The following is a 15,909-nucleotide window of genomic DNA, read 5'->3' as shown; positions in this document are numbered from 1 at the left end:
ACCCCATTCCATCCTCCTATACAGAGATATACTGGTATGACATGCTTGCATCTTCTGTACATAAATAAATAAGTGTTATCATCATGTAGGGTACCCCATTCCATCTTTAGTGTTATTGTCATGTACGGTACCCCATTCTATCTTCCTATACAGTGATATGCTGGTATGACACGCTAGCATCCTCTGTACATAGATAAATTAGTGTTATTGTCATGTAGGGTACCCCATTCATCCTCATATACAGTGATATGCTGACATATCATGTTTGCATCCTCTGTACACAAATAACATTTTTTGTTGTCATAAAAATTCAGGGAAATCAACCAATCAATGGACTGGATTTTGGTGTTTCAACCACCAAGTTTGTACTCCTAGTATTGAGTAAAGTTTTATCACCAAGAACCCTGGTCACCTACTCACAGCTCAAATAGATGTGACAAGGCTTTTATAAAGTGCAGGGTTGACCATATTTTGTTATACCCCAGTTTAGTCAAACCTTTAGCTACTGCTTTACATAAACGTGGTTGTGTATGTATATATAATAGAAATAAGATGTGGTATGCGTGTCAATTAGACTATTCTTCACCACAATGTGTAAAAAGTAAACAATTATAGGTTAAATTACTGCCTTTAACACTGTGCCATGTCTCACACCAAACAGCAGGCCATGTAGGGCCTAAAATTGACTGGGGTAAAACAATTCAAACAGGAAGATCAGGTGTCTAAACTATATATGAAAAAAGAAGAAACACTTATGAACCACTGAACAATCAACACTGAACAACAAGTTTAATACCATATAAATTGCTTTATACATGTATTTGTTTTTCATTCATATCTTTTGTACAGAAATAAGGCCATAAGTTTTCCCGTTTGATTAGTTTTAAATTTGTCATTTCGGGGCCTTTTATAGCTGAATATGCGGTATGGGTATGCCTCATTGTTGAAGGCTGTACGGTGGCTTATAAATATTAATTTCTGTGTCATTTGGTCTCTTGTGGAGATTTGTTTCATTGGCAATCATACCAATTCTTCCTTTTATATTGATGAACACATTATCAAAGATATATTAAAATACTTGTTTGTATATGACAGGTGATACAGAGAAAAGAAGGAAAAGCCATCCCAGTTATAGATGAAGAGCCACCAATGGTTGTAGAGAGAGACTGGATAGAGAATTGGTTACCTTCAGTTAAAAGATTACTCTTTTCTGTAACTGTTGGAGTGTTTAGTGTTGGTGCAGTTCTCTTGTGGAAATTGATATAAACTTCTATTTTTAATGCAATTTTTAATGCAATGACAATCTAAAAAATCAGTTAAAACTCATAAATGTTTTAAAATACTGGTAGGCTTGTAACTTTATGATGACAAGCAGCAATAAAAGTGCTGTCCTTTTGCTTTTTATACGACTGCAAAAATTGAAAATTTTTTGGTTGTATATTGGTATGACGTTAACGTCGTTGTCCCAAGACATTTGGTTTTCGCACTGTAACTTTAGTATAAGTAAATAGAAATCTATGAAATTTAAACACAAGGTTTATGACCATAAAAGGAAAGTTGGGATTGATTTTGGGAGTTTTAGTTCCAACAGTTTAGGAATTAGGGGACAAAAAGGGCCCAAATAAGCATTTTTCTTGGTTTTCGCACAATAACTTTAGTACAATGTATAAGTAAACAGATATCTATGAAATTTTAAAATAAGGTTTATGACAATAAAAGGAAGGTTGGGATTGATTTTGGGAGTTTTGGTCCAAACAGTTTAGGAATTAGGGGCCAAAAGGGTCAAAAATTAAACTTTGTTTGATTTCATCAAAAACGAATTATTGGGGTTCTTTGATATGCCAAATCTAACCGTGTATTCAGATTCTTAATTTTTGGTCCTGTTTTCAAATTGGTCAACATTAAGGTCCAAAGGGTCCAAAATTAAACTTAGCTTGATTTTAACAAAAATTGAATTCTTGGGATTCTTTGATATGCTGAATCTAAACATGTACTTAGATTTTTGATTATGGGCCCAGTTTTCAAGTTGGTCCAAATCGGGGTCAAAATTATTATATTAAGTATTGTGCAATAGCAAAAAATTTTCAATTGCACAGTATTCAACAATAGCAAGAAATCTTCAATTGCACAGTATTGTGCAATAGCAAGTAATTTTCAATTGCTTAGTATTGTGCAATAGCAAGAAATCTTCTATTGCACAGTATTCAGCAATAGCAAGAAATCTTCAATTGCACAGTATTGCGCAATAGCAAGAAATCTTCAGTTGCACAGTATTTTGCAATAGCAAGAAATTTTCAATTGCACAGTATTGCGCAATAGCAAGAAATCTTCAATTGCACAGTATTTTGCAATAGCAAAAAATCTTCAATTGCACAGTATTGCACAATAGCAAAAAGTATCTAATTGCACAGTATTGCGCAATAGCAAGAAATTTTCAATTGCACAGTTTTGCACAATAGCAAGAAATATTCAATTGCACAGTATTGTTCCATTTTCAAATTGGTCTACATTTAGGTCCAAAGGGTCAACAATTTGTTTTTTTGTTTGATTTCAACAAAAATTGAATATATGGGGTTCTTCAATTACTGAATCTAACCATGTTTTTAGATTTTTAATATTTGGGCCTGGTTATCAAATTGGTCTACATTGAGTTCTAAAGGGTCTAAAATTGAACATTATTTGACTTCATCAAAAATTGAATTCTTGGGGCTCTATGATATGCTGTATCTAACCATGTATTTAGATTTTAGATATTGGACCATAATAGGTAAATGTACAATTTAAAATTTTTAAGTTTTTGAGTTTAAGTTCTTAGACCACATTCATTCTGTGTCAGAAACCTATGTTGTGTCAACTATTTAATCACAATCCAAATTCAGAGCTGTATCAAGCTTAAATGTTGTGTACATACTTGCCTCAACTGTTCAGGGTTCGACCTCTGCAGTCGTATAAAGCTGTGACCTGCGGAGCATCTGGTTGTATGTTGTTTTTTTGTTTGGCATGTACTGATTTTGTGACATGGATGGATACTCTATATCCTTTGTTTTTTCTATTGTTTTAGTTGTTGAAAGTGCTTTCTATTAATCAAGAATTTTGTATGGATATTTTTTAATTGTTAAAAGTGTGTTTTTTTAATTTATTTACATGTAAATTAGTAGACTTCTTAAGAAGGAGTCTTTTTGTTAATGATATTAAGTTGACAACTGAAACTCGTAAACATTGATTTGGAAATATATTTCTCCAATTCTGTATAATACAGAATTCAGCTTACTGCATATACATGTATATTGTTGAGATGCAATAATTGAATAGATTAGTAACCAGTTGTCAACTAATAGCATTTCATCTGCGTGTTGGTAAATGGTTATGCAAAGTTTTGTAATCTTACATAATTTTCTAAGTAATTTGTTATTCATTACTTTGTTTTAATGCTTTTTAAATTTTAATGGTTTTTGTATGAAATTTTACTGTGAATTTTTTAGTTTAACATTATATATATATATTTGTTAATTCTTCACAATTTTTTTTACATGTCAATAATAACTATTAAATTTTAAAATTTAAGCCTTCATTTCAAAGTAATAATATGTGGTATTCGTATAAGCATCTCTCCATCTTACATCAAATAACACAGAAGAGAGGTGCAAGATACCAAAGGAATATTTTAACTCATAAGTCGAAAATAAACTAACAACGCCATGGCTAAAAAAACGAAAAAAGACCAACAGACAAACAACAGTATACAAAACACAACATTGAAAACTGAAGACTGAGCAACATGAATCACACTTAACACCTTGGGGGATTTCAGGTGTTCTAAAAGGGCAAGGAGATCTTGTTCTATAAACAACATGTGGCACCTGTCGTGTTGCATTTTTGAGTACAAAGCCAGTGATTAGTGTTGTACGGTAGTTCACTTTGTCAAATGTTGGACGTGATTGTGGTTCAACAGAACTTGTATTCCTTCAAGTTCGTTTGGATAGTTCCATTCAACAAAGTCTCATAACTTGGAATAATTTAGTGATAGAACATTATTTTTATAGCTGAAAGCTGTGTGAAGGGATAATCATAAATGATTGCTTATTTTCATTTTTCCAAAGAAGATCAAAGAAGCTCCTGTATGAAGTCAGTTACATATGAATAAAGAAACAAGTCGTCATGAAAAGGAGCACAGTTTGTAATCATGGGAATGCCAATTGTTTGTTGAAAACCAATTTCTCCAATTGTAACAAATATGTTGTCAATAAAGATGTCAGTTCCAGAGAATTTTTTGTTTGAATCAGGGTGATTTTTTTACAAGGTAAATTTTATCCCTCCCTAAAGCAAGCCACAATATTTGTATGTACATTGACCATTCTTTCTTATGAAATAAGGTAGGACCAACTCTTTCAATTTGTTGAATAGTATGGAAAGAGTAATACTTGTGTAAAGTGTGGTAATGGTAAAACGTTTTTAATAATAGTTAGAAAATATAAGTCACTATACAACCTACAACAACGAGAAATACACATTTCGTATGGTAAGCTATTAAAGGCCGTGAAATGAACTTTCAAATGTCCGAAGTTCCTTTATCTTAATTTATTGGTTCCATTATTCATATGAAATCCAAGTATTAACAAATAATTAACAAATTATTTTGAGCTAGGAAAATATTAGTTATATGCAAATGTAACCCTAGGAAAAGCTTACCAATGCTATACACACTCACCGAAATAGAAGATGAATAATACAGTTCTTAGTTTAAGGATGTACTTAGGTGAGGTTTTGGAAATTGGTGTCAAATGTTCAAACTCCTCAGTATTTTTGTCGAGCCTTTGACTTGAGTCGAAAAAGCGAGACTAAGCGATCCTACATTCCGTCGTCGTCGTCGCCGGCGGCGTCCACAAATATTCACTCTGTGGTTAAAGTTTTTGAAATTTTAATAACTTTCTTAAACTATACTGAATTTCTACCAAACTTGGACAGAAGCTTGTTTATGATCATAAGAAAGTATCCAGAAGTAAATTTTGTAAAAATAAAATTCCATTTTTTCCGTATTTTACTTATAAATGGACTTAGTTTTTCTGCGAGGAAACATTACATTCACTCTGTGGTTAAAGTTTTTAAAATTTTAATAACTTTCATAAACTATCCTTGATTTGTACCAAACTTGGACAGAAGCTTGTTTATGATCATAAGATAGTACCAAGAAAAAAAATTTGTAAAAATAAATTTCCATTTTTCCGTATTTTACTTATAAATGGACTTAGTTTTTTGCCAGAAACAAAACATTCACTCTGTGGTTTAAGTTTTTAAAATTTTTATAATGTTCTTAAACTATCCTGGATTTCTACCAAACTTAGACAAAAGCTTGTTTCTGATCATAAGATATTATTCAGAAGTAAATTTTGTAAAAAAAAAAATCACTTTTTCCGTATTTCACTTATAAATGGACTTAGTTTTTCTTCCAGTTAACATTACATACAGTCAGAAGTTAAAGTTTATAAAACATTTATTAGATTTATAAACTATCCTGGATTTTTTACCAAACTTGGAAGCTTCTTTCAATCAAAAGACAGTATCGAGAGGGAAATTTTTATTGATGTTTTTCCTCATTTTGTTGAGTCTGCGATTAACAGCAAAAGTAGGCGAGACACTGGGTTCCGCGGAACCCTTACGAATTTTTCCATCAATACAGGGTAAAATATTTTGCCCCATAACACCCATTTTTAGCTCACCTGGCCTAAAAGGTCAATTGAGCTTTTCTCGTCACTTGGCGACCGTCGTCGTTAACTTTTACTAAAATCTTCTCCTCTGAAACTACTGGGCCAAATTTAATCAAACTTGGCCACAATCATCATTGGGGTATCTAGTTTAAAGAATGTGTGGCGTGACCCTGCCAACCAACCAAGATGGCCGCCATGGCTAAAAATAGAACATAGGGGTAAAATGTAGATTTTGGCTTATAAATCTGAAACCGAAGCATTTAGAGCAAATCTGACATGGGGTTAATTTGTTTATCAAGTCAAAATCTCGCTGCCCTGAAATTTTCAGACGAATTGGACAATCGGTTGTTGGGTTGCTGTCCCTAAATTGGCAATTTTAAGGACATTTTATAGTTTTTAGCTCACCTGGCCCAAAGGGCTACAAGTAAGCTTTTCTCATCACTTTGCGTCCGTCGTCGTCATTGTCGTCGTCCGTCGTTAGCTTTTACAAAAATCTTCTCTGAAACTACTGGGCCAAATTAAACCAAACTTGGCCACAATCATCATTGAGGTATCTAGTTTAAAAAATATATGGCGTGACCCGGCCAACCAACCAAGATGGCCACCACGGCTAAAAATAGAACATAGGGGTCAAATGTAGATTTTGGCTTATAACTCTGAAACCAAAGCATTTAGAGCAATCTGACATGTGGTAAAATTGTTTATCAGGTAAAGGTCTATCTGCCCTGAAATTTTCAGACGAATCGGACAACCCGTTGTTGGGTTGCTGCCCATGAATTGGCAATTTTAAGGAAATTATACCGTTTTTTTGGCTATTATCTTGAATATTATTATAGATAGAGATAAACTGTAAACAGCAATAATGTTCAGCACAGTAAGATCTACAATAAGTCAACATGATCAAAATGGTCAGTTGATCCCTTAAGGAGTTATTGCCCTTTATAGTCATTTTTTACCAATTTTTTGTAAATTTTGTAGTCTTTTACAAAAATCTTCTCCTCTGAAACTACTAAGCCAAATTTTACCAAACTTAGCCACAATCATCATTGGAGTATCTAGTTTAAAAAAATGTGTCCAGTGACTCGGTCAACCAACCAAAATGGCCACCATGGCTAAAAATAGAACATAGGGATAAAATGATTTTGGCTTATAACTCTGAAACCAAAGCATTTAGAGCAAATCTGACGTGGGGTAAAATTGTTCATCAGTTCAAGATCTATCTGCCTTGAAATTGTCAGATGAATCGGACATCCCGTTGTTGGGTTGCTGCCCATGAATTGGTAATTTTAAGGAAATTATACCGTTTTTTTTGGCTATTATCTTGAATACTATGATAGATAGAGATAAACTGTAAACAGCAGTAATGTTCAGCAAAGTAAGATCTACAAATAAGTTAACATGATCAAAATAGTCAGTTGACCCCTTAAGGAGTCATTGCCCTTTATAGTCATTTATTACAAATTTTTCGTTAATTTTGTAGTCTTTTTCAAAAATATTCTCTTCTAAAACTACTAGGCCAAATTTTACAAAACTTAGCCACATTCATTAACAAATGTGTCAGGTAACCGGGCCAACCAACCAAGATGGTGGCCATGGCTTAAAATAGAACATAGGGGAAGGTAAAAGTCCGAGTCAGACCTTTCCCGCTTTTTTTTTAAATTCAAATATCTCGAAAATGAGGTTCATGACCTATCCACATTTTAAGCTTATTTTGTTCCTTACCTGATGATCTTTAAAAATAAAGTATCAATTTTAATTTCTTGATTTTTTAGATTTCACCTAAGTACATTCTTAAGGCAGGTCTGCATTCATTACTCAGAAACTATAAATCAACACCAATAAAACTTGGTGTGCAGATTGTAAATGGATCTTGGGGAAAACTTACCATGTACTATAACTGATGAGGCCAAATAACATATGTGACATTGTTTGGAGACCTTGAATACCTTTTAATTTTCATAATATGATGTTTACAATAGAATGTCATTTTTTGGTCTTGCCTTGACGGAGTAACAAAAGGCGTGATATAGGTATGCCGTTTCCAGTGTCATCAACACTGTATAAGTTTGTGATAAGGTCTAGTTTAGGGTGAACCACAAGTGGCAGTTCAATCATATTTGATTTAAATTTGATTTAAATGTTTTAATAGGTACCAATCTTCACCCTTATTATCTTGAATACTATTATAGATAGAGATAAACTGTAAACAGCAGTAATGTTCAGCAAAGTAAGATCTACAAATAAGTTAACATGATCAAAATAGTCAGTTGACCCCTTAAGGAGTCATTGCCCTTTATAGTCATTTATTACAAATTTTTCGTTAATTTTGTAGTCTTTTTCAAAAATCTTCTCTTCTAAAACTACTAGGCCAAATTTTACAAAACTTAGCCACATTCATTAACAAATGTGTCAGATAACCGGGCCAACCAACCAAGATGGTGGCCATGGCTTAAAATAGAACATACCTTTTAATTTTCATAATATGATGTTTACAATAGAATGTCATTTTTTGGTCTTGCCTTGACGGAGTAACAAAAGGCGTGATATAGGTATGCCGTTTCCAGTGTCATCAACACTGTATAAGTTTGTGATAAGGTCTAGTTTAGGGTGAACCACAAGTGGCAGTTCAATCATATTTGATTTAAATTTGATTTAAATGTTTTAATAGGTACCAATCTTCACCCTTATTATCTTGAATACTATTATAATTGTAATATTTTTTCTGTCTATTCGGAATAACATAAAAAATGTGGTGCACACTGTTAAATAACCCGCTACGCGCGTTATTCAGTGTGCACCACAATTTTTATGTTATTTCTTCATAGACAGAAAAAATATTACAGTCATTCCTTAAATGACAAAATAATAAGATGTCGACATGTTGAATTTTACTTGTTAACTAATTAAGTCGACAACTTGCTTATTTAATGATAAAGTAAAACCACGTGACCGTTTTGGAACAACAAAGGTCTATTTTTAAATCGATGTCGGTATCAGTCGTTTTTTAAAGGTAGTGCTTTAAGGCCTGACTTTCAAGTCATGAGGTTCATCTTTCCTTACGCAAATCTTTGCTGGGGGTCATTTTGCAAGAAATAGATCCGGAAATGTTTAAATTTCTCCTCTACTTTTTGTGGTATGTATTGGTTTTTGTTCCTTTCATTTACATTGGGAAATAAAGAAACGATCAGTGTGTATTGTTCGTTTTAAAAATCTGTTTATTAATGTGTCTTTTGCATTATAAGCAGTCAATTTGATTACAAACTATCATTATTCGAGTTCCGTGTGGAAAGAGGTCCGTTCAATTTCGAGTACAATTTGCGATTTAAAGATATTTTAAAATCATTTCACTCGTTGATATAACATGATATTATAATTAAAAGTCGACTGACCGTGAATTAAATTGCATAATATACAATTTAAAGTATTTCTGTACGTGAAGCCGTATGACGTTATAGTTATTTCGGTCTCAGTTATGTAAAATATGAAATTATCGTTCCTGAATAGGGTTCCACTAATTAAAGACAAGAAGCGTCAAAAAGTGATAAGAAGCGACAATAAAATTAAAATAGCGATAAGAAGCGACAATATAATTAATTTAGCGAGAAGAAGCGTCAAGAAGACTATATAGCGACTATACATAAATAAAAAAAATGTCATTGCAACAACTTATTCCCCATAGATATTAAAAAAAACATGCATTATTTTTTATTATAGGGGCGGTTATAAAACATTTTTTATATTACTGTACATTGATAGATAAAAATATGTTTTTATTAAGAAGAAAGGGATTAGTTTTTATTAGATATAAAAAAAATATATATTTTATGCACACGCTAAAAATTGGCCATCAAAACATAAAAATTTCAATTTCCTTTTAAAGAATTTATTGAATCAAAACCATGCAATATCATTTCCTTTCTAACAGTGAAATTCTTCTTTTTCATAGGGACATATTTGATAGGTGTAGCTTCACCCTATCACATCATATGAGAATAGCCTCGTGAGAGAATTACGATTCGCTTGTCCCTTGTTAGTTATTGTCGCTTCGTCACTAAATTAAACTTCTTGTCGCTGTTTGTCTCTAAAATTCTTCTTGTCTCTTATTAGTGAGACCAGTCAGTTCCGTCCTTAACTTCCGTTTTTGCACTGCAAAACAATCACACAATTAATGATGCCTAGTCCTTGTTGGTGTGTACCTGAGTGTCATTTAAGAGGAGGACTTGCATTTCTAAATGACTTAATAAGAAGGAAAAGTTGGATCAACGCCATGGCTCAAACGTAGATTGTCATGTGCGATGCAATCGTAGAACCCATATCAATCAGCTGTTGTTTGCAAGGCACATTTTACTGAAAACGACTACGTTCAGGAAACTATGTTATGTTACCATCGTGAGAGGCCAATTGAATTAATCCATATAATTAATACATGTTTATTATAAGACTACATGATATAGAACTGCATGTTATAAAACCCCAGTGTTTTATATATAGATAAAGTCAATGAACTTTAAGCACGTGTAACTATTATAATGTCACTCAAGATAAGATAGGCGGAGTCTCTATAAACGTAAACATTGACCAGATGATATAGCAATATCATTACAACCCCCCTCTTGAGACAAGCAATTAATTTAACACAGTTCATTAAGTCACATTGAAAGTCTAGCCAGTTTGTGTTGTATGTTGAATCTAATTAACTACGATAAATATTTACAAACAGCATGTAATTTAACGATCATACGAAATTACTTTAGAAAATCACATGTTGATCAATAAAGAAAATAAAGAAAATGTTTTCTAGAATAAGTAGTAAACGTATACTGAATTAAATAATTTTGATGAACAAATTTGAAGAAATTGTGATTATCTATTTAAAATAATTTCATACAAACGTAAGGTCAGGATAGACTCTCCTGCCTTTTCCTACTCGATAAATCTGAGCAAGGGCATTATTCTGTCCCTTACGGCACTACTCAGATTTCCTTAAGAATTTAACACTCCTCTATTAGTCGAGTAGGTTTTTTGACAGATCTTTCACTTCTTCTAACAGACGATGGTTCTGTAGATTGTTCATCGGTTATATTGTCGTTGTGATTGTTTTCATTTGCTTTTTCTAAAGATGTTTGTTCGGTTTTGTCTTCTTTTGTTTTCATTAAATGTTTTCTGTTTCTTTTGAAAATTTGTCCTTCTGGTGTTTCAATCACATATGAGTTCGGAGTGTTATTATTTTTCACAACAGTTCCTTGGTCCCATTTTCCTTTCGGCTTGTGCTGGAATCGAATAGTGTCATTCGGTTGTAATTCAGGTAATGGTTTTGAACTTTTATCGTAATATTGTTTTTGGTTCATTTTTTGTTGTTTCATTTTGGTTTGCGTGTTCTTCAAATTACCGCATTTTGGTTTCAAACGGTTCTTTATTGTCGGAATAGTTGTCCTCAGTCTTCTATTCATTAAAAGTTGAGCTGGTGAGTCAAGATTTTCCAACGGCGTATTTCTGTATTTTAACATGGCAATATACGGACCTTTTCCGTCCTGTTTAGATTTGCTTAACATTTTCTTGACGCTTTGAACGAATCTCTCGGCTAATCCATTGGACTGTTGATAGTGTGGACTAGACACTGTGTGTGTGAATCCCCATGATTCTGCAAATTGTCGAAATTCAGCTGATACGTATTGAGATCCTGAATCACTTCGGACTTTTGTCGGTATGCCGTGTCTCGAAAAAACGGATTTCATGTGTGTTATAACGCATGACGCACGTATGTTCTCTAATTTCGCAATTTCAAAATATCTTGAGTAGTAATCGACAATGATTAGGTAATTGTTATTGTTCCAATAAAAAATATCGGTACCAACTGTCATCCACGGTAGATCCGGACATTCACTTTCTGACATCGGCTCTTTTGAGTTTGATCTTCTGCTTTCTAAGCACACACTGCATTTCGAAATAAAATCAGTAATCTGTGCATTAATTCCTGGCCAAAAGATAGAGTCTCTTGCTAATTTTCGGGTTTTTTTCTATTCCCAAATGTCCTTCGTGTAGTTTGTTGAGAATATTCTTTCTCATACTCGCTGGTATAACTATCTTTTCTCCTTTTAGGATAATTCCATTTACGTTTGATAATTCATCCCTGAAATTCCAATATTCAAAAACCTCCTTGGGAACCTCATTTTTCTCATCTGGCCAGCCGTCTATTATTAGCCTGGTCAGTGTTTGTAAGGTACCATCCTTTGAAGTTTCTTCCGTTATTTGTTCAAGATTTCTATCAGACATTCACTGAAAAAAATACCTAGTAATCTCTACTAGGTAAACTAGTAAACTTACTGTCCATGAGATTACTAGGCCAGAAGTATATTTACTAGCCTACTTAGTAACTATACTAGGCCATCAAAGTAAATTTACTAGGCTACTTAGTAATTACACTAGGAGTCCCTAGTAATTTTGCTAGACTGCTTGGTGACTTTACTAGTCTGAATAAGTAATTTTACTACCTTTTAGTAACATAACTAGGTCCTCCTAGTGGCAAATCCATGGTAAGACTAGTGATTCTACTAGCTTCAAGTAACTCTACAAACATTTCCTAGTAGGAATACCTCCTTCAGCTAGTAACTTTACTAGCTATAAGTACTTGTACCAGGTCACCCTCGTGTGGTACTTTTTCGTACCTAGATGTAGCAATGTTACTGGATTAAGGATTCTTTTTTATTTTGATTTGTATGCATAGTTTCATAGCAGTGCAATTTCTTATAACTATTTCTCTATTGTACTGGTACAAAGTTAAAAATGATAAATCCAATTTTTTTAATAAGAGGGACTGCCATAAAAGGGGGCTCACTCAAGTCATAGTTAAATTTTTAACGGTATAATCAATTAAATTTTTCCCATGAAAGGGGCCTTCTAAATCCATCACTCAGTAAAATCAACAGGAAGCTTCTAGGTAGTTATATGTGTTTGTGATCTTTCAATTCAGGAAACACAATGACAATAGCAATAATTGTGAAAGATAAATATACAACAATGACATGAAAAGACTAGCAAAACCATCAGCAATAGGTCACAATATCCTCAATATGAATTGACTTACAATGTATACTTTGGTTGCCAATGAATGCAGATAAAAATTTGTTGCATCTGTAGTGATAATTAACCTTCAATGTCAATAAAGACAAAACTATTTCTTTTCACTCCTTGTTCTTGTTGTTTTCTCTTTCACACATTCTCACTTAAATTTCGCCATGTTAGGCCTGAAAGCTTTACAGTTACCTAACTAAATTTGTCAGTGTGTCAGGTTCAGCAAAATAATTTTAAAGATAAATTATACCTATTTTATTTACATAAGATGCACAACATCAGAACTGTAAAATACATTTTAGTAGACAATACAAAGTAGTTAATTTCAAGTATAGAAAAAGGTGTCCAACCAATAACAAACAAATAGGTAACATGTTCTCAATTTACTTCAAAGTAACCAATTAAATTCATGTTTCAAAACTATTAATAAGCTGTACCCTAATAATATTAACAATATTTCATACATGTATTTAGAATATTCAGTTTACAATTCTAAAGTTATTTCGATGAAAAAAATTTTAAACGTCAGTTTAATAAAATAACCCATCTAGTTATTGCACGGCCCCTGTTTAAATCAATCAGCTCTCCTTGCAAAAACAAAATGAATAAACACTCCCTCAAATATTTATTTTAAAAAAAAGAACAAAGTAAGACTTATCAGTTATTTTATGTCTTACTGCTTCAAATTTTACATTTTAAAACACTTAGAAGTAAAAATAAAATTGTCAGGAAGTAAGTATACAGATTGTACCTAACAGTTTATAACTTTATAAAGCATGATCACTTATCATTTTTTAAAGCACTGTAAATTTTAGTTTGAGCAAACAGATCCAACTCAATGTCACCCCTCTAGAGCACCAGGATCTAAATACATGTCACCCATCTCATATTGCACTAGGATCTAAATCATTTTCACCGTTTGCTCCTACATGTACATTGATGTTTTATATTATGAAACTTTGTTTAAACTTATTTTGACCTTAATAAACTTGAACAGGCCTAGGTCAAAACTGATTTTATAGTCTTAATCTATTGAATTCTAATATTGACTTGTATCAATTTTTAGATGAATGAATAAGTTGACACAAAAGTTGGTTAACATTTTCACGGAACTGTCATGTATACAGATAACACTTTCTCTGAGTTTCTCAAAATTGTTTATACTATACATGTACATGTATGTCATAGATCACAACAAAAACAAATAATCATACTTGTACTGAAACATCAATAGATATAAATATAAATGTTCATTATATAAAACTTTTCATGCTATATGTATCTGCATTGTTACATCGAAGGTCCCAATTCTGGCTTGAACTTGACGGGAGAGCGGACTCCTATTGACGGCCTTGGTGAGCTGTTTTGAACCTCTCAACTGACTTGGCGCACACTACGTCTTCTTTCAATGAATCACAGTTTTGACAAAGAATGTGTTTTTAAATTGCTCCTTTTCACAGTTTGTTGTTTCAATAGCCTTAACCAAATTTATAAATTATCATTTTCAAAGTCTGCAAAGCGTGTCGGCTTGATGTTCCTTTTTAGTAAAGATTGCTTGTTACCAATAATTTGTCAGGTTTGGATAGCTGGGACCATACCCTTAACCACTTTGTACGGTAATACTAGTCTTTGGCTTGTTCTTGTGAATTGCAGGTTTATCAAGTTCCAGTAAGTGTAGCATGTTGGTGGTCGATCCTTCTTATCCAAATTTATCATCCCCTGTGATTTTTTCAGAACCTGAAATTATACAAAAATCCATAATAAAACTACACGTAGTGTTGTCAATATTAATTAATATAGATTAACTAGAACTCTACTTTCAATTTCTACTAATACATTGTATTTAAAAAACTACATTTCACTTTGTTTCTTATGTGTGATAGGTGAGTCGTCATGTCAGACATATATAGATACACACTGAACATTTATGTCCTTTTTTATAGCTTTTTAATGCAATTGCATACAAGTATTTCAAGTTAGACATTAACGAGTGTAATGTGTATGCATTAATATTAAATCTACAATTATACTGCTATACAGAGAGTTAAAATACTGGCAAAAACAATAATTATCCCAGAGCCATGTTTAAAATATACTTTTATAAATATTTTCATATTTAATTAAAAAAAAAAACAGTTAAGGCATCACCCTTTCTAATCCAGTGTTGGTAAATAATCCCAAAAAAACATTAGTAAATTAGGAAAAATTGTATTAGCCTTTATGAATTTTAACACTTTCTACTTTCATCCTGAAGCTAAGAGACGGCTAGCTTTTTAGAAAAGCTATTACTTGTTTGAATGCATTTGTGCACTCAGAGTCAAGATGCAAGTGTACACCTACATAGTGCATGTATGTCATCAAGCACATTCTGTGGTGCTTTTAAATGTTTCTCAATTTCATATTTGATGTGAAAATATTGAAGAAATACCATGTATTGACTGTTAGTTTTGGCAGGTTCATATTTTTTCACTACATGGGCGCAGCCATATTAATTTCATAACGAGGCGCACTTTTAATTATATAATCATAAAACGTTTCGGATTTAAGTTACGGTTTTCTGAGGTGAAATAGAAGGATACCCTATTAATTAATTTAGTTTTCGTATTAAAAAAGAAGAAAAGATGTTAATATTAGAATAACGAAATCTGCATCTTGTAAATCTTAACTTAAATAGATAAAGTTTGTTCCACGTGTCACAAGGTTATCTTGACCATCTTCTGTACATTTTATTTTACGTGAAAGGCGAGATGATGTGGTTCTTTTTTTTTTGTGTAAACAAGTTAAGACGATAAAATAAAACACAAATTAGTTAAAATACTTACAGCTTTTCAATGAATCAGGCCAAAAATTACTCAGGTTCTTTATTCGTTTGATTGCGGCCATCACTTCATGTACAACAGAACTTGGCCACGCGAATATGATACTCGTCCGGCGGGAAATCCTGTTATCAGTTGCACAGCTGGTTCCTGGTAAAACGATGCATCCACGATAGTAAACATACTAGTCTAGTTAGTTGTTTGATAATCTACTAGGGACTTTTAATGAAGTACTAGCCAAACTAGTAATATTTACTAGGTATTTTTTTCAGTGTTGATGTATTTCTTATGACCATGTTCACGAAACACTCTATATC

At 32.6% G+C, this 15,909-nt stretch overlaps 2 protein-coding genes and 1 long non-coding RNA gene across 3 annotated transcripts in view; 2 read left to right on the top strand and 1 right to left on the bottom strand.

Moving 5' to 3' along the window:
* LOC143063220 (amine oxidase [flavin-containing] A-like) overlaps nucleotides 1-4,266 on the top strand; it is a 63,343-nt gene extending 59,077 nt beyond the window's left edge. The window contains exon 13 of the mRNA XM_076235223.1: nucleotides 1,096-4,266. Within this exon, the coding sequence (XP_076091338.1) occupies nucleotides 1,096-1,266 (171 nt within the window). The 3' untranslated portion in view covers nucleotides 1,267-4,266. The remainder of the gene's footprint in view (nucleotides 1-1,095) is intronic.
* Nucleotides 1-15,909, top strand: part of LOC143063222 (uncharacterized) — a 228,269-nt gene that overhangs the window by 190,186 nt on the left and 22,174 nt on the right. The gene's annotated exons all lie outside the window — the stretch shown is intronic.
* Nucleotides 13,141-15,863, bottom strand: LOC143063216 (uncharacterized). Its single transcript, XR_012974976.1, has 2 exons — nucleotides 15,599-15,863; nucleotides 13,141-14,513 (listed from the first exon to the last, which is right to left on the bottom strand). It is a non-coding gene; the product is annotated as an uncharacterized LOC143063216 (long non-coding RNA).

This window comes from Mytilus galloprovincialis, chromosome 2 (genome assembly GCF_965363235.1).
Source record: "Mytilus galloprovincialis chromosome 2, xbMytGall1.hap1.1, whole genome shotgun sequence".
Classification (NCBI taxonomy): domain Eukaryota; kingdom Metazoa; phylum Mollusca; class Bivalvia; order Mytilida; family Mytilidae; genus Mytilus; species Mytilus galloprovincialis.
This window is presented reverse-complemented; position numbering and strand designations above follow the sequence as displayed.